The 27,831-nt window shown below is 51.3% G+C and overlaps 1 protein-coding gene and 1 long non-coding RNA gene across 2 annotated transcripts in view; one reads left to right on the top strand and one right to left on the bottom strand.

Moving 5' to 3' along the window:
• Positions 1 to 1,860: 1,860 nt before the first annotated feature.
• The window catches only part of MARCO (macrophage receptor with collagenous structure), a 37,929-nt gene continuing 11,958 nt past the window's right edge, over positions 1,861 to 27,831 (bottom strand). Inside the window, exons 2-16 of the mRNA XM_082690179.1 lie at positions 25,911 to 26,012; positions 24,866 to 25,075; positions 23,677 to 23,712; positions 18,868 to 18,912; positions 18,523 to 18,567; positions 18,116 to 18,214; positions 14,396 to 14,494; positions 14,265 to 14,300; positions 13,764 to 13,862; positions 13,609 to 13,671; positions 6,231 to 6,275; positions 5,124 to 5,222; positions 4,558 to 4,602; positions 3,825 to 4,001; positions 1,861 to 2,124 (exon numbers count right to left, since the gene is read on the bottom strand). Coding sequence (XP_082546305.1) covers positions 1,994 to 2,124; positions 3,825 to 4,001; positions 4,558 to 4,602; positions 5,124 to 5,222; positions 6,231 to 6,275; positions 13,609 to 13,671; positions 13,764 to 13,862; positions 14,265 to 14,300; positions 14,396 to 14,494; positions 18,116 to 18,214; positions 18,523 to 18,567; positions 18,868 to 18,912; positions 23,677 to 23,712; positions 24,866 to 25,075; positions 25,911 to 26,012 — 1,331 coding nt within the window. The 3' untranslated portion in view covers positions 1,861 to 1,993. The remainder of the gene's footprint in view (positions 2,125 to 3,824; positions 4,002 to 4,557; positions 4,603 to 5,123; positions 5,223 to 6,230; positions 6,276 to 13,608; positions 13,672 to 13,763; positions 13,863 to 14,264; positions 14,301 to 14,395; positions 14,495 to 18,115; positions 18,215 to 18,522; positions 18,568 to 18,867; positions 18,913 to 23,676; positions 23,713 to 24,865; positions 25,076 to 25,910; positions 26,013 to 27,831) is intronic.
• Positions 18,919 to 24,856, top strand: LOC309844038. The gene is made up of 3 exons (XR_014300455.1): positions 18,919 to 22,314; positions 23,910 to 24,040; positions 24,743 to 24,856. It is a non-coding gene; the product is annotated as an uncharacterized lncRNA (long non-coding RNA).

Consider the following 27,831-nt stretch of genomic DNA (forward strand, 5'->3'; position numbering starts at 1 on the left):
GTGGGCCAGGCTTGACCAGCCTCGGCTGAACTCCCTACTGGGACTGCAGCCAGCTAGAGGCTGGATGGATGGCGAATGACCTCACCTGGGGTAACTGGACCCTGCTTCACATGCCCACTTATCCCCCAGTGGGCTAGCATGGACCAGTATTCCTAATGTGCTGGGGATGCCCAGAGAGTGAACCAGGGACAGACTTGGCTTCTGATGATGAGCGGCGAAGTCACGTTGCGAATACCCCAGAGAGAAGGGTGGTGGATTGGAGCCATAAACCGCATCACTTAACCTCGCTGCAACTCTGTTGACTCATTTCTAGGATGGGAATAATATCACATATCATGTGATGCTCTAGCGTTCCCAGTCTTTTTAGGGGGCGGTCACGAAGGGGCAGCCACAAGAGGGCACTCAAGAGAGGTGCAGGAAAACAAAGCTTATTAAACTCGGGGGTCTTAGGGAGACGGAATCACTGCAGGCTGGGAGGGGGGACCATGTGGGAAAAGCCCCAAGGGACCAGGTCCAGCCATGCATGTGGGGAACTGAGAGACAATGAGGAACCTGTGGGTCAGGGCGGTTACTGTGGGGCAGGGTGGGTATGCAGGCAAACAGCCTGAGGGGCTGTCCTTGGGGCTCTTTGGTGTTTGACCAGCACTGGGTCACAGTCACCGGAGGTAAGAAGGGGAGCTGGTGGCAGGGACCCATCTTATCATCCTGGTACACTTGGTTCTCCAGATTGGGTGCTCACAATGTGTTTGTGGGGATGTTGAGGCAGCAGGAAGAGATGAACTTTTGAAATTTATTTTGAAAGCTAACTTTATAAATTACAAAAGACCAAGTAGTAGATTCACCATTCCTTTGCACCTTAGAAACTGTTTGGTGGTGGTGGTGGTGGGGTGTCCTTAGCCACAATAATTAGAATATGAGGCACCAGGATCTACCCTCCAGCTGCAGGAGACTATGAAGCCATCCTAGTGCAGCAAAGTGGAGTGCTCTGTCCAGCATTCCTTCCTCCCTTCCTTCGTTTATTCAGGGAATCAATCAGAAAACAGACAGCAAGAGCCTGTCATGTAATGTGTGGGAGATACTGGTCGTAACATAGGAAATGAAGCATCGAGGTTCCCAGAGGGATGTGTGGGGTTGATTGTCAAGGGCTCTCCCCTGCAAGCCAGGCGAAGAGTGTGGCGCCCTGCCTTGGGGAATGGGGAACCACTGAAGGCTTTAGGCAGGGATCCCTATGGTGGTTTCTTTGTCATTTCAAAAGATGTGGCTGCCTGGAGAACAAAGAGGTGATTGGTGAAGTGCAGTGCAGGGAAGACTAATTAGAAGATGTTGGGAGAGGGAGAGAGAGCGTGCACATGAGATTGCACTCAGAAAGTATAGAACCCTGGGGGAAGCCTGGAAAGGGATGGGGGAGCTGAGTTGCTCAGAACATGAGCTGCTCTACCTTCTTGATTTAATTCGGTCATTGATTAAATACAAGTTTACCAAGCCCCTAGATGGGGGTGAATAAAATAGACAACAGTCCTTTCATTAATGGAGCTCACATCCCAAGAAAACTCATTTTCATGCTTAAAGGCATGCAGCATGGTGTCAGCTACATGCCCACCTCCCCATTTGCTGGTGAAGGGCTCCAGGCCTGGAGCTCAAGCGGAAGGGACAGGGATGGTCATGTCTCATTCTACTGGTATTCTTCACTTTCCACATCAAATTTAGGACCCCTTTAGTCCCACCTCTCCCTGGCTATAAGTTGAGATTCCACTGTCCCCTTTTGAGAACTCAGTGAAATGTGTCCTTTGAGTGGGCCCATCAATAAGGAACAGAAGGTATGAACTCATGAGTTCAGCCACAGCCAAAGACATTACCAGGTCATGTTTTGAGTTTTATTAGTGACCCCACCTCAGAACAACCCCTCAGAGAATGCTGGCCCTCCTGCAGGGGAGCTGAGTGTCCCTGTCTGCAGACACTTCCGGCCACAGCATGGTGGAGGGACTGTGGGGGGTCATCTGCATTCCACACCAGCATCCTCGCTGTGGTTGCAGTTGTGGGCCCCCCAGTTGTTCTTACTGCAATTCCAGAGGGTCATCTCTGTCCCCCGACAGGCAACGTTATCCAGCCATATCTCCCCACTGCCTGGATATAGGGAAAGCAGGGAGAAAGAGGGAAGCAGGATTAGTGCCAAACTTACATTTGGGGTAGACTGCCAATTTCCCTCACAGCCACTTGGGCCCCAGGTGCTGATGGCTGGTCTCCTCTCCTGCTATGAGTCTGCCTCCCTTCTGCTTTCTGCTCTTTAACAAAAGTCTCATCCAAAGATTAGATGAGATTGATTAAGATAGATTGAGATATATATCATCTATTTATAATTACTGATACTTAGTCTATGCAGTGTTTGAAATTTCCTCCTGGGGACTTCCCAGTGTTTGTCTCTTTCCTGCTTAGTCCTGCTGCTGTACCCACCTTCCTCAAATGCCCTTTGAACCAGGCCGTTCTCTGGCTCGAAAGCACTCACATGTTCCTCCAAATCCTTTCCTCCTGATATAATCGATTTCAGATCAACAGCACAGAGGAAAACAGCAGGATGGTGGATGGTTCCGACTTACCGTGGTTTGATTTATGACTTTCCTACTTTATGATGGTGCAATCATACTTGGAATTTTGAATTGTGATCTTTTCCCAGGCTAGGGGGATGTGGGGTGAGGCGCTCTTCAGATGCTGGGCGGCAGAAGCTCCCAGTCAGCCAGGTGCTCGTGAGAGCAAACGGCGGACCCATGATACCCGGGCAACCATTCCGTATGCAGACTGCCATGCTGTTTGTAACCTTCGGTACAGTGTCCAATCAATGGCATGGTCTAGTGACACTTCATCATAAGTAGGCTTTGTGTTACATGATTTTGCCTAACTATGTTCTAGTGTAGGTGTTCTGAGCATCCTTACGGCAGATGAGGCTAAGCTGTGACTTGGTAGGTGACCTGTTTTGTATTAGATGCATCTTTGACACAATGTTTTCAAATTACTTTGTGTTTATTGAAATGTAACCCCATTGTAAACCCAGGGTGATCTGTATTTGGTTACAGTAATTTACTTTTACACACAGTTTACAGTGTAGTGATCTATGTAAGTGTAATCTATATGAGGAAAATATATACTTTAAAGGAGTTTTCAAGCCAACTGGTACCTAGATTAAAAACCAGGTAGGCACTGTAGGGTGGAGTAAAGGCAGAGAGCTTTTGGGGCGGGAGAAGACAACCTAATCTTCCTGCCAGGTCAGCTCTTATGGCCAAAGAAATAGTCTTACTCTGGGGATTTGGCTACTTTATTGAAAGTTTGAAGTTTTTGCTGAAAGAGATAGCCCGAGTCTCTAGCACCCCAGGACGTCTTTCCAAAAGTGATTTAAGGAAGTCCCTGCCCTGATTTGTTTATTTTTCCCTTTGCACCTTTTCCTTGAAGATGATCAAGGCGTGTCCTGGCTTCCAGTTTCCAGAAGTTGAGATGAGCACCTGTGTTTGCCCACCCTGAAACTTTTCTGTTCTTCTAGGACTGGCGCCTGGCTGTCCTTCAGAGAGCCATGACTCACAGACACCCTTGGCCATGGAGCACTCTGGCTTTCTATGCTGCACAGACAGTGACCCAGCCGGGTGAGCCAGAGCCCCACCCAAGCCTTTGCTGTCCAGGTCCTCTTTGTCCTGGGGCAGCCAGCCTAGAAGGCACTGACCAGCAGGACTTTTCAGTTGCTTAAACCAATCTTTTTCTTTTAACCTAAATTCATGGAGTCCTTTGCAACCAAAGGGAAAGCCTCCAGGAGAGAGGCTCCTGGCCACGGACCCACTCACCAGGTGACACGTTGGTAAGGGCTGTTCCACTGGAGTAGCCCAGCATGCGGCAGAAGACGGTGGCATCGGAATTGTCCCAGTCATCATCACAGATTGTCCCCCAGACGCCGTTATAGAAAATTTCAGCCCGGCCTCTGTTCCTACTGCCGACAATCCTGACGGTCTGTAATGGTTCACCTGGGTGAAAGACACACGTGGGAGAGGGGAAGAGAGCAGCCTAGGGCTTTGTGTGGCTGCAGGCTCAGCCTTTTTCTGGTTGGCAGTTCTGTTATTCCGGGGCAGGGGAAATCCCCTGCTGGACTGTCACCAGAGCCGGGAACTTCCTGCATGTGGCTCAGCATTCTCTGTCCACTTGCAGCCGGGCCTGCATACCCAGCTGGCTGCATCGCACCTTGTCTTGTGGGGGGAAGAAAAGGAGCAGTTGAGGGGAAAACAGAAGGAGGGAAAGAAGGGAGAATGGGAGAAAGGGAAGGAGCGGGACTTGGAGAAGGAGGGAAGAAGAAAGAGAAGGAAGCGGGGAGGCAGGAAGGGAGAGGAGATGGGAGCTAAAAAAGCAGTTGCGCTGTGGCTCTAAATCATCATGGATGGGCTTCGCCAAAGGCTGAGTCTGTTAGCTTTTCCCCAAATGAGGCATTTCTCTGAGAACCAGGGTCTGTTCCCTACCACATGTACAGTTTTCAAGCACTGAGTTCCCGCAAAGGCACACATTAAAGAGAATAGAAATAATAATTACCTTTTTGGCCTTTTTCTCCCTGAGTTCCCTGTGCTCCAGAAGCTCCTGTTGCAAGGGAAAAAAGAAAAGAAAAAGAAAGAACCCACACAATTTAAAGGAAACCAAGCCAGGATCCCTTCACCCTTCTTCACCGGTGGTGGGGAGGAGAGCGGGGGCAGGGAGGTCAGATTCTCTCCTCCAGCTTTGCCAGTGACCGGGCATCATGGGGACTGAGCACCACTGGTTGAAGAAGCCGAAACAGGCCTGACCTATGGTGGGAGGATTTAAACTAGATTCCTGAGGAGTACTGAACAGGTAGGAGACAGGGAGGGGCGGCATCTCCTTTGTGGAAAGCTCTGGTGGCTAGGGCTCGGCGGGGCGTCGTGCAAACACACGTTCACTTGTCTGGCCCCCAGGATGCCCTGGCTGTGCCTCATTCACTTCTGTATCCTCAGGGCTGAGGGCAATCCCAGCACAGAAACTGTCCAGGGAGCCAATAAACCTCTACACCTTTGGTTTAAAACTCCCAGGCTCTTTACAACAGGGCCTCTCCTTAGAGCCCATAAATCACAGACCCGAGGCCTTACCTTTCACTCCCGGCTCCCCCTTTTGGCCTTTCAGTCCAGGTGCACCTGTGAGGCCTCCCTGGCCCGGGTTTCCCTTTTGTCCCTTCATGCCCTCCCGGCCTGGAGAGGAGAGAGACGCTTCCATCAGATGTTCTGCCCTGCTTTCCGAGGGGGACCGAGGGCCTTGGTCTTTAAAGACTGGGTTGTCCTTGACAAGCGCACTCCCCACCCCCGTGAATGGACTGTTTGCATGTTGAGCCTGCACCTTCGGTCCACCTGGGAGAGGTGGTGAGGGCGGGCAGGGTCTGGCTACTGCAGTGATCTCCCCCCACTGACTCTCACATGAATGCTGGGAGACCACACACGGGTCACAAGAGCTGACAGGATTCCAGAGGGTTTTCGTTTTCCTCAGACCACACAATTGTGTGGAAGTTCTGGCCATTCTGGGAGAACTTGCTAGAATGTTTCTAGGCATCGAGATCTGCTTTAGTAAGTTTCAATGCGAACCAGATATCCAGCTCAGAGGAAGAAAGCCAGTTCAAGAAATGTGTCTGAGAAGTTTCACACTGGCCCTCATCAGGGCAGAGCTGTGGAGAAGACTAGAAGTGCTCTGTGTGAAGACGTGTGCTCAGTGACGGACCACGGGCAGGGGCTTGGAAAGCCATGGTGACCATAACAGGCCAGTGGCAAGCAGCCGGAGGACAAGAGGAGCTTCAGGGGACAAACTGAAGATGGAGAGGGACCAGCACAGGCATGGGGAAGCAGAGGTCTTGCAGCCTGGGACCTGGAGAATAAGGCAGCCCAGCTCCACAGAGGCCGCATGCCCTGAAGCCACCAGCTGACCCCAAGCTCTCCAGCCCCTTCCTACCCCTTCCCCTTCTCCACCCTCAGCTCGGTCCCCTCTCTATTGCCTCAGGTCCCTGAGTTCTGTCCCTCTCCAGGTTTTCCAGGGGAAGAACCTGAGGCTTGAGAGACAGAGCCCTGGAATCTTAGCCTCAAACAGGCTTGGGCCCTGGCCGCTCTAGGGGAAGGTTAAAGCAGAATGTTCAAAGTCAACAGGACCTGCCCTCCGAGCACGAGCCTTTCCAGACATCATTCTGAGAAATTAAAATGAAGCCGGCCCTTTACCTGGAACTCCCGATTCTCCTTTTGTTCCTTTCTGTCCTTGAAGTCCTAAGATCGAAATACAAAAAAGGGGGGGGGGGAGATAATAAAACTTAGATATTAGACACTTTTAATCTTAGACAACCTCTACCTTTTGTCTGATTAATGCAGATGGAAAGACACATTGGCTCTCCACGATTGTTTAAAGCCTCCTTAGCCGAGCATAAAAGGAGACAGACCGCAGATAAATGGGGACACGTGCTGGGGTGAAGTAGAAAGGTAGTGGATGAAAGGCAGAGTTAGACAGACAGACAGACTCTGGATTTACTGGCTGGCCTTCTTGGTCTGATGATAGCCTGACTCGGAGTATAAATTCAACCCCATTCCTTCCTGCCTGCATTTTATTGGAAAAGAAGTGAGACATATTTTGAAAATAAAGGCACCTTTATTTCCAGAAGACTGTGGAGGAGACTCCTGGGGCTCAAGGAGTGGGTGGGGGGAGCCCTCATCCACAGCAGATGCTCCATAGAAGTTATTGGTTCTTTTCATCATGGCCCTAAGGTAGCTAAGGATTCGTGTGGCAAGGTCAGAAGCCACAGGAATTCAGAGCCGCTGCTGTAGAAAAGCAGGACATGCTGGAAGGATCTGAGAGGGCAACTAGGTCAGCCCCTCATGGGAAGGATGGGACAGAACTGAGGTTTAGTGAGTTTCCTGTAAGACCTGGAGGAACCTCAGAGGCCAGACCTTGGCAGGCAGGCCCGAGCCCACCGTGAGCCATTTGCACCTGCTCTGGTCCCTCTTTTTAGAATGCCTCACCCGTCCTGTTCGCTGGAGAACTCAGATCAAGCCTGTAAGACCTGCTAAGATGTCAGATGTCACTTGACTACGAAAACTTCTCTGGCCTCGCCTATGGATGGCGTGATCCTCCCGAGGCAGCAGAAGGGCTGGAGCCAGACAGCCTGGGCTGGCATCTGTCTCTGTGACCTTGAGCAATGTACTTGCCCTCTCAGAGACTCATTTTCCTGCTCTGAGTCTCCTGGCTGCCTCAGGGGTGGTCCTGAGACTGAAATGTCATCTGTGTCATGGGCTGAGCCTCGTGTCTGGCCTGCACTCAGTAGGTGCTGCCCCAGAGACCCCACGGACCCTGTTTGCACGTATCTGTCTCCCCTCCGGAGGAAGCACCTCAGACCTTGGCCCACAGGAGCTCCTGGCTCCTGGCCCAACAAGCCCCCTAACTGTTCACTGGTGACCTGAGCCAGAAGAGGCAGCACAAATTTCCTCTGCTCATCGGCATCTGAATGGTGTGTGTCAAGATTAGAGAGGAGAAGCCACACTCAGACATCTGTCTTTGGCTGTTAGTAAATAGAAAAATACCTTGACCCTTGGCCCTCTGTCTGCAGCCTAGAGGGCGCAATATTGCAGAAACCTCTACCTGAAGAGTCCGTCCCTGGAACCAAGGTTCAGGGACGCCAGGCCCCATGACCTCCCTTTATGGTCCCCTCCCAAAGAAATGCCCATCCCCGGCTGTCCCCAAAGCACCACATGACAAGCACACCCTGTACAGACAGGAATCACAGGGACTCCCTTATTTGCTGACCTGTGCATGCTGCTAAGGGCTTTATACATATCCTCATTCCACCTTTCAATTACCCTGCAAGGTCGTGCCCTTTTCCTTTATACAGAAGAGGAGAAAAGACACAGTCACAGATGCTAGGTGATTTATCCAAGGCCACACAGTGACGAAGTGGTGAAACTGGGTTGTAACCCAGGTGGGTCCCCCACTGAGTGCTGTAGTTCCCTATGCCCCATTAGCATAGCAGCTCACATATTCCTGGAGTTTCCATTTGGCCTGTCCACCTGGTTCCCAGGTTCCATCCCGTCCCCTAAATGAGTAGCTGAGCTAGGGGTGCTTCAGAGTCACCTGCATGGGGCTGGCGAACCAAACCGGCTTGTCAGGCTCCACCCTGGAGCTGCTGATTCAGTGGGTCTGAGAAGCTGCCTTTCTAGCAGGTTCCCAGCTGATGGTGATGCTGCTGGTCCGGGGACCACATTTTGAGTAACACTGCCTTAAACAAATCTCACTGGCTCTTTAAAGACCAGCTCCCAGCTCACCACCTTCGAGCAGCCTTCCTGTCTATGGGGAAAACAAATGTTGGTTTTTCCTCTAAACCACATCTAACTGGGTTTTTCTGGGTGTCACACATGTATCAAGCTGAGATGACCCAAAATATTTATTTGCAAGGTATTTACTTAGAGAAATAATTTTCTCCCAAGAAAATCATTTTGTTAGAAAGCACATGTCTCTGGATTGTTCCGTGTTCAGCTGGTGTATTGCCTGAAATCTTAGAATGTTCCTGCTCTGAGGGGGAAATTGCTAGTTTCAAACACAGAGTGCTGTCAAGCTAGCAGGGACCTGGCTATTATTCTAGAATATTCTTCACATTCCACACAGAAGGAAATGGGCCCGGGGCAGGTCTTCCAGCTCTGATTTAATGTAGAAATTTCCTGTACATTAGGAAACTCCTTAAGTAGCATCTTGACATACAGGCTAAGTGCAGCCTGACAAAGTGAGGATGACTTTGACAACTGACAGACGGCGCTATGTGGCAGAAGTAAGATGGCGGGTTGGGGACCGATACTGGGACGGATGTAGACTTTTGCAGATATCTCTGAGAGATTTAGAAGAAAATGAGGACAGGTTTTATGAGTGGCAACTTAGAAATGTGAGTTGGTAGAATTTAATAAATTCTGGGACCAACTCAGTACTTTGATATGGGGACTGGAATGAACTGAGAAATTATATTCACAATATAGGGCTTAATTGCTATTATGAATTATTTTTTGTTGCTTACCTTCAAAATAAAATGTCTTCAAATACAGATAAGAAAATGGATTTCAGGCTATTTGCATTTTGGCTTTGCCTCAAGAGGAAAATAAAAGGACATAGAAAATTCAGACTCTTGTTATATTTTAGACACGAAGGCTGCTGAGATGCAGACCTTCTGATCAGATGGGTGTTTCAGAGCTTAAATGTCTTGGCTGCTTCTAATGCCATTTCATGGGCCCCTGGGTGGCTCAGTGGGTTAAGCCGCTGCCTTCAGCTCAGGTCATGATCTCAGGGTCCTGGGATCGAGTCCCGCATAGGGCTCTCTGCTCAGCAGGGAGCCTGTTTCCTCCTCTCTCTCTCTCTTTCTCTCTCTGCCTGCCTCTCTGCCTACTTGTAATCTCTGTCTGTCAAAAAAAAAAAAATCTAATGCCATTTCATGAGGTGTGATGCTAGAAAGCAAAATGCCCACATCATTTCCCAACAAACTTGAAAATGGCCAAGAGATTTTGAGCTAAAATGAATTTTTGTGGGATTTTTGGTTTTTTATTTTGCGATTGTTTTCCCCCAAGTGAAATAACTCCGTAATCCTTTGAAAGATCAAAGGTTAGAAATAACTCCATTTTGGGAGGTTGGTAAAATGCTGTTTTGTGAATGGTGAAGGAAAGGGTCTTGGGAGAAAGTTCTGCCGAGTGATCATGCCGTCTGTGACATGTGTGGTTTGTCCTCCCGACAGAATGAAAAACGTTTCCTCGTCACCATCTTTAATCTAAGATGGCTGCTTTCTCTCAAGAGGTGCCAATACAGGGGCACATTCCACCTGAGTGGGTTGGAGTACGGTAAGCGACCATTCACGACGGCAGGAGGATTTGGTGACTGAGCCAAGATTCACCCATCTGCAGGGGAGTGGCAAGGGCAGGAGAGTCTGACTTTCTTAGAATTGTTTACTCTGTGCTATTCTATGTAACATGGTCTGGAAAAGCACAACTTTGGGATCTGGACCTGGGATTAAGATTCAGAGTATGTTACCTGCGAGACCCCAAGGAGAGGATTCACCCTCGGGGAATGTTTGCTCCCTCCACTGTAAGGTAGCGGTAATGGAACTCAGGGACACAGGCATATGAGCTAAGATCATAGGAGTAAATCCCAAGCACAGTGCCTGGCCCAGAAGTATCGTTAATTATAAACAGATTTCATTTTTTTAAATCAATGCACCATCATAGGAGCTGGCTGTTAGCCTAGGTCAAGCCAAGGCACTATAATTTCTCTGTTTTCATCCAGGGAGGCTTGATGTTCTCTTGAGAGATTAATGATTTTATTTACAAAATAGGAAATACATTGGGTTGAAAAACTGGCTTGATATAACCCACACGGGACAGACACCATACTATCTCCAGTTTGGGGAATACCAGTGTCCTGACATTGAAAAGTAAGCATTATCTTCCACGATCACTACCCATCCTTCCTTTTCCCACTTGAGAAATCTAACCTCTCCAGGAGTTCCTTAACCTCTGACTTCGGGATGATAGGTAGACCGATAATGGACCTGTTGAAATAGGCCAGATAATGGACCTGTGGAAATTCCCTCTTGAGATGGAATTATTAGCTACTAGATCGAGACAAGCATTTGGATTTGCGTGGGAAACTGACACAATTTTATGAAAGTTGTAATCAACATGTGCTCCAAATTGAAGATGTAATCAGCATGTTTACTTGGGTAGCCGGAATTAAGGAATAGCCTTTAGAATTTGCCTGGTTGGTATTCACTACTGGGTCTGATTGATGGAGATCCCCCAAAAAGTGTTCAACAAACATGGGAACTTGATAATAGGGTTAAAGCCATCCCTAGTCTGTGAGCCAAAGGTCTCTGGGCTCTCAGGGAGGTGGGTTTTGGGGTAAATAATGAAGAGTCATAACAGGGCCTGAGAACATCATGTTTCCTTCTTGGAATTGAGGAAGAGCCTGCTGTAGCCTCAGCTTTAATCCTTCCTGACCTGGGATGGAGAGGGAAGGTGTCACTCATTAGAATGCCTGATGGGGGGGTGCCTGGGTGGCTCAGTGGGTTAAGCCGCTGCCTTCGGCTCAGGTCATGATCTCAGGGTCCTGGGATCAAGTCCCGCATCGGGTTCTCTGCTCAGCAGGGAGCCTGCTTCCCTCTCTCTCTCTCTGCCTGCCTCTCCGACTACTTGTGATTTCTCTCTGTCAAATAAATAAGTAAAATCTTAAAAAAAAAAGAATGCCTGATGGGGGGTAATGGTATTCTCAGGCTGCCTAGGAAGGAAAAGAGCATGACAGAGTATAATGGATAAGGCCCCAGGCTTTGAGCCAGCCAGGCTACGATTCCAACCTTCACTGTGCCTCCTCCTGGCTCCTCAAGTGTGGGCAAGTTGCACTAACGAGAGTGCTTATCCCACTGGGTTATCATGAAAATGCTTGTTATCGGAGCGACTCTTCCGAGGTAAATCGTCCCAGGGTATAGCGTGCAGGGCAAAATCGCCTACCTCCAGAGAGTGGGAGACACAGGCTGGGGGCCTGGGAAGGGGGCGCAGTGTCCCTTGTGGGTAAAATCATGTTTTACCCCTGATACCCTTAAGAACTGCTAGTCTGGCAATCGGGAGAGGGTGGGGAAGGATTGGGACAGAGACTTGTTTATAACTGAGGGCTGAAAGCTGTCATCACTATGAAGCCAAGCAGAAAACTCAGGGGTAGGGCAGCCTCATGCCCAGAAGTCAGACCTCCTTGGATCTGGGAGCAAGGAAAGGGGAAATATTTAAGATCGGGAGGAGGCAGTTAACAAGGCAGGGAGAGCTGACCACCACACCAGAAGGTGAGACCTTTCTGGGGGGGGCCTTCAGGTAGCATCGATATGGCCTCAGGCAGCAGATCCCTGGCCCTGGCTGACACAGTCGTGAAAAAGAAATCAGCTCAGAGGCTGGATGGGCGGGAAGGACAGTGGGTACTTTTTTCTTTTCCCGAAGATTTTATTTATTTAATTGATAGAAAGACACATAATGAGAGAGGGAACACAAGCAGGGGGAATGGGAGAGGGAGAAGCAGGCTTCCTGCCGAGGAGGAAGCCCGATGCGGGGCCTGATCCCAGGACCCTGGGATCATGACCTAAGCCAAAGGCAGATGCTTAATGACTGAGTCACCCAGGCACCCCAGGATAGCACGTACTACAAAAGCCTGTGCCATAACTCTCAATGATCTTCAGGAAAACCCCAATGGTTGAAGGCTCAGAGTCCAGGGCCAGCCAGGACGTGGCCCCTACCCACCCCTCTGGCCAGAGCTCCTGACCCTCTCTCACACCCCAACCCTAGATGCCAGGTACAGAAGCCTACAGAGCCCTCCCTCATTCTTTCATGACTTCACTTGCTCTCTTCCTTCTCTCTAGATTTCCTTTCCCTTCCTCCCTATGGCCAGCCTCCACTCCTTCCACAAGACTCAGCTCAAGCTCTTACATCACTCATGTGCTGCTCTGCCTTTCACCACCCCTACCAGAGACGTGACATGATGAAACTGAAGCATTTAGCTGAGTTAAGTCACATTTGTTTAAGGAATCAATCCATCTACTAGTCAACTACTTGATCAATGAGAACCCTAAGAACACCTGCCCCTCATGTGGGTCTGCACATGGGTCTGCGTGAGGGCGTCAGGCTAACACAGCATGACCTGCGGCATGAGACACAGACCTGCGACACAGCATGAGAACGGCCTGCAACAGACTGTCCACGGCCACCCGAAGCCACTGCCCAGCCTGCTCTCTTGACCTTGCACTGTTACAATGCCTCCAGGCTGCACTTGGCTTTCTAAGGGGCATTCAGCACTTCTCCATGCAAATGTTCATGACAGAATGCACCTGGCACAGTCTGGCAACAGTCTGTCTGCCTGTCTCAGGCACCAACCTGTGTGTGTGAGGTCAGGAAGCAGGTGTTACACATCATGGTGCACCAGTGCCCCACAAAAGTGGCCCAGAGTTTTTAGACCATTGCCCAGACTGACTTAGTGACTAGACAAAATTGGTGTAGAGGTTTAATAAAGTAGGCCACATTGGTTGACTGGTTTATAACCTATACTAAGTTGGCACAATGGTTTATAATGTAGACTAAGTTGACAGGAAGGTTTATATAGTGGTCACTGTGTGCTTGGTTACTATGGGTCACTCCTCCCAGCCTGAGGCCCTTTGGGAGAATGTGCAAGAAGGGGTTTCTTGATCTTGACCCCTCCCCACCGAAATCCAGAGCCCTGACCCTGGGGGCCCCGTTATAGGTTAGCTGGAGAGAATGGAAACTATGTCCAGGGCTAGAAGGCAGTCCAGGAGACTATGTGGGTCAGCTGCCCTTCTCTTTAATGGAGGAGGTTCGGTCATGGCTTTGGGGCCTTTCAGGGGCCCTGGGCAGAGAGAGGACAGCCCTAGGGCTTTGAGCTCAAAGGGCCCTGAGAGAGGAAAGTGTCCTCTAGGGCCTGAGTGCAGAAGACCATCTCCCTCCTTCTGGTGGGCTCACTGGGAGGGGGTCCTCCTCCCTGCCCACCCCGACACCCAGCACCCTGCGCACCCCCAACCACACCCTCTGTTACCTGGGTCTCCCTTGCTTCCTTTCATGCCGTTGGCTCCAGGACTCCCGGGTGTCCCTGGTGGCCCTGTACAACAGATGCCCAGATGGCATGAGGGCAGAGCTCCGTGGGTCTTCAGACATCACTCCCTATACCCACCGCAGTGCCGAGGACCTCACCTGCTAGTCCAGGGGAGCCAGCAGTGCCAGGCTCCCCCTTGGGCCCTGGGGATCCTGCCATGCCCGGAGAGCCGGGAGGACCCTTCACTCCAGGTTGTCCTGCAAGTGACAAGGGCAAGGTTGGGTGTGGTCGCCAGAGAGCCTCGTTGCCACCCCTCAACACACCTCTCTTCTCAGCAGTGACACATGTATGTCCTACCACCTTGTATGTTCCCTGGGCAGCTTTAATCAGCTCCTTTTAGAGGCTGCAAACAGGCCTAATCAGCAGGAGAAAAGTTAGAGCCTGAGCAATTTGTTCATCTCGGCCATCACTCTGCAGGGTCTGGGTTAGGGACCCGCCAATCAAGCCGGTTCCTTTCAGACAGAGCTGAGTTTTAAGAGACTCCGGGTGCTCTGGGTTAACACAACAATGAGATAAAGATAGTGGAGTCATGTCCTGGACTTGGCTTTGCCCAGGGACAGTGGCAGCTCGAATGATACCTGGATTCCCAGAGTTCTTACCTTGATCTCCTTTTATTCCAGGAAATCCAGCTGCACCTGAAAGGACGAGGGACTTTTAGGGATTTTGTGCCCTTATAGCTCAGTCCACCAGGGGAAAAGGAATAGCTATAGTCTGATGGACAGCCTCTTACCTGGGGTGCCTGGCTTCCCTGAGTCACCTTTAGTCCCCTGGGCTCCGGGGGGACCCATAACCCCTGTGTCTCCTTTCATGCCCATGTCCCCCTTGCTTCCTGAAAAATCAAGAAGTTGTGGTCAGGTACAGGGGTAGGGCAAACCCAGCCAGCAGATCTCACTGACATTTGTCCCACCCAAATTACAAACGCAAACTCTTTGAGCTCCTGCTACCTGGTGCCCACAAGTGGAAGATACAATAGCTACTCTCTAGAAGCACACCACCTTGCCCCTTGCCCCACAAGACATGAACTTGTGAAAAACGGCCAAGATCAACTGGCCTGAGTGATGGGTGGGCCAGGGAAGCCAGGCTCTCAGGACCCTGGGCAGCACGCTGGTCCCCTTGGGAGGGACCACAGTCCAGGCTTAACCAGTGCTCATTTTCGTGTCTGCATTTTGGATAATTACTTTTCAAGCCTCCTAAACCGAAATCTGAATATTCCAGAAAGTTGATCCCAAATGCTGAGAATAGAGATTCAAAGGTACGGGTGGGGAGAAGAACATTGCGGCGGCTGGAATTCCTGCCAGGGCTTCAGTCACAGCCTCTCTTGGTGCCCGAGGTTTCAAATTTTCCACTTGTCATCTGCATTCAAGGCTCGTCCCAGCCTGTCCTCTCCTCGGTCGTCCACTGCTCCCTCCTCCTTTCTGCCACTGCTTGGTGCATATCAATCAAGGGAGGCTTCTGGCAGAGCAGGGCCTGGCAACCCCTTCCCAGTCCATGAGTTTGGTTTTGGAGCCAGCTGTACGCCCCTCCTAACCATGCCAGGCTGGGTCTGCTCAGCAGTAACCCAGCAGTGACCTGCTGTTCCAGGAGCCAGTTGAAGCCCTACCCAGAGCAGCTCGCTCTGCCCTGGGACGGGCTCAGCACTGTGCAATTTGGTTAAAAGGCTCCATTCCCTTACTTTCTTGATAGGGAGGGGGAGTACTCAAAGGGATACCAGCCTTCTCTCCAGTGAATCAGGAAAGGAGACAGAAAGTCCTGAAGCAGAGGGAAAGAACCATGGGTCATGCAAAGCTTTCTGGATCAAAGCTGGGGGTGATCTTAGGGGTAAGGCTTAGGAAGTAGATTCTTTCTGGTTTAGATACTTGAAGGATGATTATTCCTTCATGGGAAACAGAACCAGAGAGAACTTGGTTACAGCTGAGATCTCTTATAGCCTCAGGGGCAAGCCCCAAGGAAGGCAGTTCTTGGGCCTTGAGGGTGTCCTCTTTGGCAGAAGGCACAAATGGGATTTGTTAGAAGGAACTAGGAATTACTTCCCTGGAGGAATTGGTTGGTGCCCCATTGCTCTGGCCAGCCAAAACCATTACATGATAGAAATGGCTTGGCTGTACAAGGATTTTGGAGCGTGGTCTGGGCCGGGGTCTGTGTGTGGCTGTGTGTGGCTGGGCCCGCTATGTCTCCATCAAAGGGGACAGCCCTGGGACTCCCGGTGTTCCTGGTGAAAGGACCAGAGCCTGGCACCCACCCACGGAGGAACCCCGCTGTGCCTGATGTGTGAACCTTTCCATCACAGCTAAAGGTGAAGTGAGGCAAACAGAGTGTCCCCTGGATCTCCACTAGGGGCATTACCCATCCACTGTGACAAAGAACACCAAGCCTCAGTACCACCAAAGCAGGGCCCTCTTGGTTCGCGCGTCCCCTCTGCGGAATGGAGATAGGGGACCAGTGGGTGAAAGAGATCTTGTGATCTTGGGAGACAAAATTTGGGAAGAGGAGGGTTAAAAACTACTGCAATTCCCCTCGCACACCTGGCCACAGCGTTTCCAGTCCCGAGTCCGCCTCCGAGAGCGGGCTTCGTGCCCTGCTGCGGAGTCGCCGCAGGCCTGTGGCCGTGGGCGATATGGGATGGGAAACACGAGGGTGTAGGCTCTACGGGCAAAGCGCCGGCTTGTCACACCCCATCCTGGGGTGGGAGGGGAGGGCCAGCTTGAGAAAGCCAGGGGCCTCCTTCCCTGCTGCAGAGAGCACTGCAGAGGGCCGCCTTTAGAAGCATCCTCAGTGGTCAACGGTCTCGGTCTAACTAACTGCTTGGTGCAAAGGTTTGGCTCAGTCCTGAGCAGAAGAATTCTGCGGCGCCGCACCTGTCCCTGCCCCTGCCCCGCCTCCGTGGCTGCCCCCGTTGAGAACCGCGCATGCGTGCCCGGTACATCCCTGGGGTGCCCTAAGTTCTAATGCCTTCCTACTTCCTTCAGCACAATTGGCTCTCCTGAAACCCTTGATCATCGCTCCTCATTCTATTGATGGGCACCCAGAGGGAGTCTGTTTTCTCTTCCACAAGTGCCTTTCTAATGTTTGAGCATGGCTGACACATCCCAGTAAGGGCCCCCTTCCTGAAGACAAGCACCCCAGTCTCTTACAATGTAAATATCCTATTTGCAGGTATAGTGCCACACATCTAATGCCTTATACTCCTGTTGTAACTAATCCTTATTAGAAGTTGCTCTTATTATCCCCCTTTTACGGGTGAATAAATTGAGGGTCAGAGAGGTTGAGTCATTTACCCCAGGTGACCCAGCTAGTGAGCTGTATTAGGACCCCGATGTGTCTGATCTTAGAACTGAAGTCCTTCCCTTTTCTACCTTAAAGGATCACAAAGGCTAACGGCTATCATTCATTCAGTGTTGAACCATATGGCAGATGGTTTGAAAACATGATCTCTAGCCCCCCTAACTGTCCTACAAGATATGCATAATTTAATTATGATGATTTTAATGGCCATTCTTTTCTGAAATGAAGAAACTAAATCTCAGCTGGTTAAAAATGTGCCTAGCAAGGCATGTGAACAGGTGCAGAGAGAGCATGGTTTCGGTCCCAGCCCATTAACTGGGGCGCCAGTGTGCCGCAGCTGGTGGAGCGTCCAACTTTTGGTTTCTGCTCAGGTCAGAATCTCAAGGTCGTGGGATCAAGCTCCGCCTCCCGCTCTGTGTGCGCAGTATGGAGTCTGTTTGGGATTTTCTCTCTCTCCCTTTCCCTCTGCTCCTACCCCCGCCATGCTTGCTCGCTCTCTAAAATAAATAAATCTTCAAAAAAAAAAATAATGATAACAAGCTCACTAGCCGTACAGCTCTCATTCTCCCTATGATGCGATACCCCAGAACCCCCCCAAAGAGGCTTCAAGAGGCCAAGGGGCAAGGGACATGGAGGTGCTCGGTCACGGTCAGAGCCCTGGGGCAGTGCTTCTCAAAGAGCGCCTACTAGGCTGTCAGGGTCAAAATCATCCAGGCCTTCGAAACACAGACTCTTGGACTTGGAACAAGTGCCCTAAAAAGTTCTGAGGTAGCACCTCCTTCTGGAGTCAATCCCTTTCCCCTCCTTGCCAGCCAGTCTCCCCTCCTCCCTTGGGCCCTCCTCAAGTCCCACTGCTGTCCCTCGCCTTCCTCTCCTCCGAGCTCCTAGCATGGCCTGTGTCCCCACTCATCCTTGGTTATGCCTGGCATGAGACTGTGTCTCCTTACTCCCCTCCCCCCGCTCTCAGCTTTCACATTCCTGGCCTCTGCTCACCTGGACAGAAGGGACCTCATGTGTGCTCCCATGAGACTGGTAGGCCGAGCCCAGCTTTGTCTGCTTTGTTCTCAGTGGGACAGAACAGACACACTTCCGCAGGATCGGGGCCCAGCCCTTAACCACCCCCCACCCCCAACACACACAAGCACCAACACTCCCACTGGACCCTTACCTGGAAGACCCAGGTCTCCTTTGTCTCCCTTAGCTCCAGGTTCCCCTTTCGGGCCAACGAGACCCCCATCGCCTTTGCTGCCCTTCTCTCCCTGCTCTCCTGGGGTGGGCAGAGAATGGCCAATGAGGTGGGTTCCCACCATCCTCCTGGGAGGGACTCCTAGGCAACGGGGCAGGGGGCGTTCCAGGAGTAGAGGAAGTCTGGGGGAGGTGAGGTCATCTCTTGGGTGTGTCGATGAGGCACAATAAGACTCCAGAGCAGAGGACTCAGGGAGGGCAATGCCCCTCTGAGGCAGCGGGGGTGGGGGATGGCCTTTGGGGGATAGCTGTGGGGAGAAGGTTGGGGGGTGCTGGCTCAGCCTCTCGGCCAAGGCATCGCTGCACCCAAGCAGAGGAAGCACACATTACCAGGGGCTCCTTGTTTCCCTGGAGCACCGTTGGGTCCTTGGAGGCCTGCGAAGAAGGAAAAAACTAGTCACAGGGCTCTCGGCTCCTCAATCAGCTGATGTTCTAGAACACCTCAGAAGAACAAGATAGATGCCCAGCTCGAGGTGAAGGACCTCTCTGTCTCATCCGCTCCCCCCAACCCTGCGACACGCATACCAGTGACACCATTTCACTCTTCAGAACAAGAAGAAAGAGAGAGAGAGAGAGAGGAAATAAGAGGCCGAGTTTCTTAGGCATAGAGGTATGAATGAGCCGACGCCCCTGCTTCCCAACCCTCGGCTTGTGCACACACCGACCCCTACCCACCTGCCTCTCCCTTGATTCCAGGCGGGCCTTGGAGTCCTGGAGGACCTGGAAAGGAAAAGGGATTCAGAACAAAGCTTGGACAAAGAGGAGGAAAAGGATTATAGGGCCAGTAGCCAGAGGCCAGCATCCATGGCTTGCCTTGGCCCGTTGGCCCCCTTCTCAGCCAGTGGTCTTGGCAGAAGTGGGATGTGATGCCAAGCCTTCCCCAGGGCCCCTTTTGACCTGGGAGACTTGAAGCACAGGAGCAGAGACCCAGGAGCCAGCTCACAAGGTGGGGTGACAAAGCCACTCATCACACCACTATTTATCCAACGCACTGCCAGTGAGCTCCAAGAACAAGCCAAACTGTGCGGAAGAAGGAAAGGAAAAGAAGGCAGAGCTCCTTCCTCCAAGAAGCTCAGGGCCTAACAGGTGAACCGCAGTGGTGCGGGTTCAAGGAGCAGCACCGCCCCTTCAGCTGGGTGACGTGGTTCAAGTTACTTCTTCCTTTTGAGCCTCAGTTCCCTCATCAGTAAAATGGGCTTAATATACTAGCTTTGCAGGGCGGTCCTGGCGGCAGGCTCTGGACTCAGGCCACCTATTTTTACTGTCACTCACATACGGTTCTCTCCCTTTCCAAGGGCTGCTTTGCAGGTTCGAGACTCACAACAACCCAGGAGGGTGGGACAGAGTTCCTCGTCCTGTTTTAATCTGTTCCGGCGGCTATAAGCCTCAGGGCAAGGAGGCCTATAAACAACAATAATGTATTGCTCACAGTTCTAGAGGCTGGAAGTCCAAGATTCTGTTGCTAGTGTGGTCAGCTTCTTCTGACTTCTTGCTGTGTCCTCACTTGGTGGAGGGGGTTGGTGAGGGAGCATTGTGGTGTCTTTTATAAGGGTACTAATCCCATTCAAGAGGGCCCTGCTCTTAGCGCCAAATCACCTCCCAAAGGCTCCACCTCCTAATACAGTCAGCTCAGGGGTCAGGTTTTCAACACAGGCATTTGGAGGAGATACACTCAGACCATAGCGGGTCTCCACATCCCCACAGAGGAGAACAATTTTCTGATAGGCATGGCTTTGCCTGAGAGAGAGAGAGAGAGATTTGGAGAGAGGCTGGCAGGTTCCAGGTCTCTTAGGGGCAAAGCCTTTTACCCATGTCAGGACACCACGATGACAAAGCCCATGACATGCTTTCTATTTCGGAGTAGGACCTCAGTCCAATTTGTGGAGTCCATAAGGCTGTATCCATCCTGTGTGCATGAGGGATGGAAGCAGCATGGGGGGCTAGAGTTCCTCTCAGACAAGCCCTAGGAAAGGGCAGTTGAAAATCAGTTCAGGGTTTGACGCAGGCCCCACTGACAGGGAGGAGACTTCTACTCCCTCCAGGGTCTGATTCTGTTCCTCAGCCTCGCCTGAGTTACCTTGAGCAAGTCAACATCCCCGGGGGCCCTGGGGCCTGTTTTCTCATCTGTGAAATGCGGGTAATAGCAGCAGCCACATGAGGTTAGTGTGAGGGGTCCACAAAACATAGGTGAATGTGCCTTGCATGTAGCTAGGACCACTGCCTTCACCCCACCTCCTGACCCCACCTCCTGATTCAGCTCCCAGCCTGTCTCCCACCTCCGCTCCTCCCATTCTTGCACTCCAGCACTAGGTCTTATTTCTTTGCTTTTCTTTGCTCACCAAATCCCCCTTTCTACCTCATACCCCAGGGCCTTTGCATGTGTGGGGCTCTGCCTAGCATCTGTATTTCCCGGCACCTTCCACTCACACTCAGGTCAAGGCTGAAAGTTCTCTCTGGGAACCTTCTGTGGCCCCTGAGGGGGTTAAGTCCCCTCATACTCTCCTTACCTAGGGGGCTGCCCCAGTCTCTCAGAGCAAAAGCCAGGGCTGGAACCCAATAATGCTTCCCTGAGGGCAGGGATTCTGTCTTTTTCTGTCTGCATTCCCAGTGCCTGTGGAGGTGTCAGCCTTGAGTGGCTGTTTGTAAATGTCTGTTGAGAAGTCTGGAACACAGCTGGGAGGGGCAGAGAGGTGTGGGTGGGCTCCACATCACCGTTTCCCAAACTTGACTTAGGTGCAGGATCCCCTGCCCCTACCAGCACTGTTTTGGAAGCCTGGGCCAGAGGGCAGTTTCAAGGCAGGCTGCTTTGGGGCCAAACCCATCACCTCTGGGCCCTGCACCCAGCCATCCTCTGGGACCCACCTATCGGTCTCCAGAGGCTGGTGCAGGAAAACATGCCTTTCCGGGGGCCTGACCAGGCAAGGCAGGCCTTGGGGGAAGGGAGAGAGATGGTGGGCCTCCCCTGGGTGGCCCAGGGTGGTGGGGGAAGCTGGGAAGGGGTCGGAGTTGTGCCTGAACCCCAGCTGCTGGAATCAGTTTCCTGCCTCTGTTTTCTGGACTTCAGAAGAGAGAGACAGACAGAGACAGAGACAAAGAGGTAGTCAGAGACTACCGTGACTGGAGAGAGACAGAGAGACGAAGCTGGAGATTACAAATACACACACACACACACACATACACACACACACACATACAGGTCTTCTTCAACTTACAGTGGGGCTACATCTCAATAAACAGAAGAGAAATTGAAAATATTTTAAGTGAAAACTGCATTTTGTACACCTAATCAACCACACATCACAGCTCAGCTTCGCCTCCCTTAAAGATGCTCAGAACACCGACATCAGCCCACAGCTGTGCAAAATCATCTAATGCAAAGCCTGTTTTTTAATATGGAGTTGCCTCTGTCCTGTAACTTATTGACTCCTGTACTGACAGGGAGAGCAGTGTGGCTGTCTGGGGACAGAGTGGTTGTCAGCGGATCAGTTGTTTGCTCTTGGGAGTGCCTGACTGAAGGGGAGCTGTCCCACTCAGGATCATAAGAGAGCATGCCCCACCCCCCACCATGTCCCTAGCCTGGGAGAAGATCGATATTCAAAATTTGAGGACGCCTGGGTGGCTCAGTGGGTTAAGCGTCTGCCTTCGGCTCAGGTCATGATCCCAGGGTCCTGGGATCAAGTTCCACACTGGCCTCCCCGCTCAGTGGAGCCTGCTTCTCCCTCTCCCTCTCCCTGCTGCTCTCCCTGCTTGTGCTCTCTCTCTCTGACCAATAAATAAATAAAATCCTTAAAAAAAAAAAAAACAACTAAAAACAAATTCAAAATTTGAAGTACAGTATCTGCTGAATGAGATCACTTTCTCACCATTGTGAAGTCAAAAAGTCATAACTGGAGCCGCTCTGCATCAGGGGCCATGTGTACACTCACACAGAGAACGAGCCAGAGAGACAGAGACAGAGGGACCAAAGGGAGGCTGCTCCCTGCCTGGAGGTGAGCTGAGCTCTGTGTCTGGTCCTGGAACGCTGGGCCTGGGGCAGGGGCTAGAGCAGACTGTCACCGTCAGCTAGGTGGGTGATGGATACTAATGGAGGGCACTTGCTGTGATGAGCCCTGGGTGTTGTAGGTAAGTGATGAATCACTGACTTCCACTCCTGAAACCAATATTGCTCTGTATGGTAACTGAAATTAGCAAGCACAAACAACATCAGACGAAACACTGGGTTGAGAAGAGGTGTCAGCCTCTCCTTGGAGGGAAGAAGCCAACATCCATCCGGCTGGAGCTCCCCAAGCATTAGCTCCTTTAACCTTCCCCACAAAATAACAAAGCAAATAACAACACGGAACAACAAGGACATGATTGAATACTCACTCTGAGCTGGGCACTGGGCTACACATTTTTACATTCATCATTTTATCCTCACTTCAATCGCAGGAGGTCCTATCCTTATCTCCATCTTATAGCGGGGGGACACAGAGCTCAAAAGTGTTAAGTGACTTGCTCAAGGCACCTGGTTCCAGAGAGAGCCAAGGTCTGTTCCCAGGAGAGCCAGTGATGCAAGGGACCCTCATGTCATCGTGCAAGGCTGCCTCGAAACTCTCCCTCGCCAGTGGCATGTCTGGGCCATCCATGAATAATTATGAAGCCAAAGAGTTCTATCCCAAGAACACCATGCGGAGTTCTTTTCAAGGTGACATTCCAACCACTCCGCTGATAGAACGTGGTAGGGGTGAGTGTGTGTACATGTATGTGCATGTGCGTAGCCAAAGCTGTGTGTGTTCAGGTAGAAAGAAAAAACAGTGAAGGCACAGGTGTTTTCCTCAGAGAGCACCTGTTCTCATCAGACATTTTTTTGCACATCTCTTCATGTGCATCTTATAGCCACCCTGGGAAGTGAGCAAAATTATCTCCATTAGTTTTTACACAGCTGAGTCACTGAGGTTCCAGAAAAGTGACATCACTGGTCCAAAGTCACACAACCAGGAAGCAGTGGGGCTAGGATTAGAACTCAGTTCCCAGAGGCTGCCCCTCCCGTTATGTGCTCTAGGAGGCATGAGCCGTGCACCCCTGGAAAGGATCACAGACAGATGGGGGGACAAGCTCGGTGCTGGGTAAGAGGTATCTGGAAACAGTGCTGACTGGAGACCGAGGGGGAGCCCTGCGCCTGCAGCTGGATTGCTGGGGGAGAGGGCACCTGAGGGGGATGCCCTTGGGCTGGCCTCGGAGGGCAGCTTAGATTTGGTGGGGTGAGGAGGATGGGGAAGCCATTTCCCACTTCAGGTGAGGAAAGGGTAAAGGCCCAGAAGCCAGGAGTCCAGCATGGTCAGGGAACAGAGAGCCGACCCAATGGAGGACCAGTGAGTTTATGGGGAACTTTGGAGGCCTGTGGAAGGTAAGCTGGGGTAGGGGTCCAGAAAGGCATAAGCCCAGGAGCCCCCGGGGGAAGGCCTTGGTGAGCGGGTGGAGTCAGAGGGGAAATGAACATACCTGGAGCGCCTCGTTCCCCTTTGACCCGGAACAGCTCTGCAAGGGGAGGAGAGAGGGCTGTAGGCTGGGCTGGGAGAGCATAGACCCAGGGCACCCAGCTCTAAGTTGGGGGACTCTGCCCTCCAGCTGAGCAGCAAGGGTTTCAAGTGGTTGGGGGATTTGGCCAACAGGAGCCAAACACCTGGGTATTTTCCAGAACTGAGCTTTGGAAAAAGCCAGATGTTTCGTTGCAGCTAGTGGCCTGCTCCAGGGAGCCTGAGATCCCCAGGAGCTGCGGAAATGGGGAAAGAAGGTCGAGACTTCCAGAGTTTATCCTCTATCGTCAGAAGACTTGGGAGCCCAACCCCTTCAAGAAGAGCCTCAGGTTAAAAGTGGGGCCCCTCGGGCTGATCACAACCAGCTCCGCCATATCTCAAGGGAGGGGGTGAAGGTCCCTGCGTCTGAGTATCTGAACGTCTGAGCCTGGGCGCTGCCCATCGGTCACAGCTGTCCCCTGTCCCTGCATCCTGACTTGGCCTTCATCTGTGCTCACTGGGAAAACCACAGCCTCTGGGGAATTCCCCCACCGGGACCCTGTGCCCATTGAGTACATGTTCCCGTGGGCACAGAACAGCAGTCATGGGATCACCCTTTAAACACTAGCTCACTCCAGACATCGGGGCCGGAGCACCTCGCAATAGTGAGGTCACACGTAGGAGCTACTTTGGCCCAAATCAGTCCTCCCTGTTCTGGCACAGCCTGTCTTGGGTCCCGAGAAAACCGAGGGGAGGGGGGATCCCCAGTATCTCCACCTTGGGTTCCATTTTCTCCTGCCCAGGGCCCTATCTTCCAAGCTGCCACACTTCCCCAGCAAGTCTGCCACCCTGTCCTTCTGAGGTCCCTATGTGGCCCAGACTTCTTGTTGCCTGCTGTTAATCTCTCTCTAGACATGGGGCCAGTATTAGTCGATTGCATAGGAGTGATCCTGGGACTTGCCCCAGGCTCTGTGTTTTACCAACCTCCCAAACATTCTAGATCCACCTCATGGCTACTCCATATGGCTTTCATTCCTTTCCTTGCGCCCCAGGATTCTGGAATGCTCTCCTTGCTGGGGAAGGGGATTTGGACCCAAGGATCCACTTGCCATGAACCCGCAGCCCCTCCTTTCCATCCCCTGAGGAGTCCTGGTGCAGAGGGGAAGGGGCCGAACCTGGGCTCCGAGTGAAGTTGTCCACCTTCCGTAGCAGGTGTTCTTGCCTGGTGCGGACCTGGGTGATCTGGGCCTGTAGGGCCTGCAACCCCAGCGTACCCCCAGGGAGGTACGGGAGGGGCATTGACTGGAACATTGACTGGTCCTCGGCGGCCAGCGTCCCATTGAAGTGAGTCTCCAGCACCCGGAGCCGCTCCTGCAGATTCAAAACTGGACACCCCATCCCCACCCCAGAGCCTTCTTTCAGGGAGACCTCATTAAAGCTCCAGGCATCTGAGCACATCCCTGACGTTCTTGTGTTATATATGCATGACTTCTGAGGGTCCTGGATACCGAATGTGCATTTCATGTTCTGTAAGGACCTAGTGTGAGCACAGAGTCTTTCTATATCCTGCATGTGGGCACTACACACTGAGGCATGACATTACCTGTTCATAGAATATTCTTGAATGGCCTAGGGATGTACCCACAGCATCATGATCAATCTTCAACCTTCCTGCAGGCTCTGGGCATGAACGTATGACAACCAACATGCTGGTCTGATGTGATCACACATGGCCTGAATATATGTGTGACGGATGTTTACTGCAGCTGGGCACACAATGTTCTTGAGTGACCTCAGTGTCTGCAGATGGGAATGTTTCGTGACCTTAACATTTGGACCAGGCTGCATTTTGCAAGTAAAATCATGTTAATATGAACATTTTGATCAATAACATCCCTTCCTGCTAGACACGGGGAAGTCTTGATGAAAGACACATGCAGCGGACCCATGTGAAATTAAAGTATTGTTCACTTCTCTGACATGCACAAGCTCGCATGGGCTCTCTCTCTCTCTTTCAATCTGTCTCCATGTCTCTCTCTCTATCATACACATACTCTGCTGTCCACTTGCCCCCACCAACTCCCAACCATGTGACTACCTGGCTACCCATGGAATACGAACCACCTCTCAGCAGGTGGGCAGCAGTGACCCCAGGGCTCTCCACTCAACCTGAGCCCTGTATCACCCCAGGAGGCATCAGACAGGACCAGACCTCTTTACCTTTCACCACCAACAGCCCAGTACCCGCGGTGAGCAGAATCAGGTAGATGGCCACCATGACCATGAAATAGTTCACCCCCCTTCTCTTCCTGGGGTTTGAATCTGAAACACAACACCAGCAGAAGGAGGCTGCTATAGGAGGCAGAGACCGGGAGGTCCCAGCTTGTGTGGGAATCCCCTCTCTGTGTGAGCAGATGGCTCCCCGGGAGGTCGAGGATAAAGACACAAAGTCCCACTACCCTGAAATCTTCCCCCTGGTCCTCTCTTCCTCCCACAAACTGAGAAGAGCCACGGTTGGTCCCTCCTCAGTGGGGCTGGGCAAACACCCGCACCCCCTACCATTACGTGGCAAGTACAGTCCTGAAACCAGGTGCACTCTCGATGCCCCAGCATAGTGCCTGACGACAGAGGGCTCTTAAGAGATGTTTATCAAGTGAATGAATGAATGAACGGACTTAAGTTTCACAACTTTGGGAGGAGAACGATTGTCTCCAGTTTATCAACTCCAAGCGAGGTTTGGAGAAGTTGAAATACCTATTAGGTGATGAGACCCTGATCTAAAACTCAGATTCGGGCTTTTGTTTTCTTTTTTCCTTAGATCATTAATTATACATTAATAATAATACTAATTAATTAATTGTTTCCTTTTTTCCTTATATCATTAATTATACAAATGAAACATACTTAGTATAATTTATCAGACAACACAGCATTACAAGGGTTAATAATCTTTTAATCGGAGGCTTTGAAGGACCTCAATTCCCTGGCATCCTAACCTGCTGACATAAGTTTTGCTGGCTTTCTGGGGTGTGGCCTTGCTCTCAGCCTGCTTGCTCATGGAAACTGACAAACCCATATGTACACTGCTGGACAGACTTTTTTTTTTTCTTTTGCTTTTACACAAATGGTATCATATGACATATAATACGGCACATTTTTTTCTGCAATGCATGATTTCCCATGGACATTCCTCTTGTTTGTTTGTTGTTTTGTTTTGTAGAGAAAGATTTAACTCTTCTTTTAATAGCTGCCTAATAGTCCTTCAAGACAAGAGCCACAATTCATGCAGGCATTTCCCCATGGGCAAGCTGTTTCCGGTGTGGGGCATTGCAAAAGAGACCACTACATATGGGCGCCTGGATGGCTCAGTGGGTTAAAGCCTCTGCCTTCGGCTCAGGTCATGATCTCAGGGTCGAATCCCGCATCGGGCTCTCTGCTCAGCAGGGAGCCTGCTTCCCCCTCTCTCTTTGCCTGCCTCTCTGCCTACTTGTGATCTCTCTCTCTCTGTGTCAAATAAATAAATAAAATCTTAAAAAATAAAAAAAAAGAGGCCACCATGTTTCCAACACCAACCCTCTCCAACACCAGCTGTCTTCCCATTTCAGGGCGTCCAAAGGCAGGGAGCCAGACAGAAGGTCCTGTGTTTCCCAGCACTCTTATTGACAGAGCACCTCCTCTGTGCCAGGTGTTGTCTGATATGGTCTGTAACGCTTCTGACAATCCTGGCAGGTAGGTGTGAACATCCTCTTCTACAGACTTGGGGTCCAGAAAAGTTAGGGCAACACAACAGGTACGTGCCCCTGGGCCCATCTAACCCCAAGGACTGAGTTCGCCTTACTCGGCTATACGAACCATTGCCCTCGGAAAAATGCAGTTGAAATGAGATCCAAGGGCAAGTGTGAAGGTCAAAGAGGTCATCTGTGGACATCCCAGGGGAGGGAGTTGGGGCTCATGAACACATTTTTTGCTTTGTGGTAGGTGATGTTGGGTTTTCAGTTGACTCTTATCATAGATCCATATGAACCTCCAGTCTGTGGAACCTTCATCGTTTTGCTGATACTGCTTCCAGCCACGTGCAGAACAGAAACCCCTGCTTTAGCATCGCCCGATGCATGGTGGTCTCGAGATGGCTTTGGCAGCA

Source organism: Mustela nivalis (assembly GCF_964662115.1).
Source record: "Mustela nivalis genome assembly, chromosome: 11".
NCBI lineage: Eukaryota > Metazoa > Chordata > Mammalia > Carnivora > Mustelidae > Mustela > Mustela nivalis.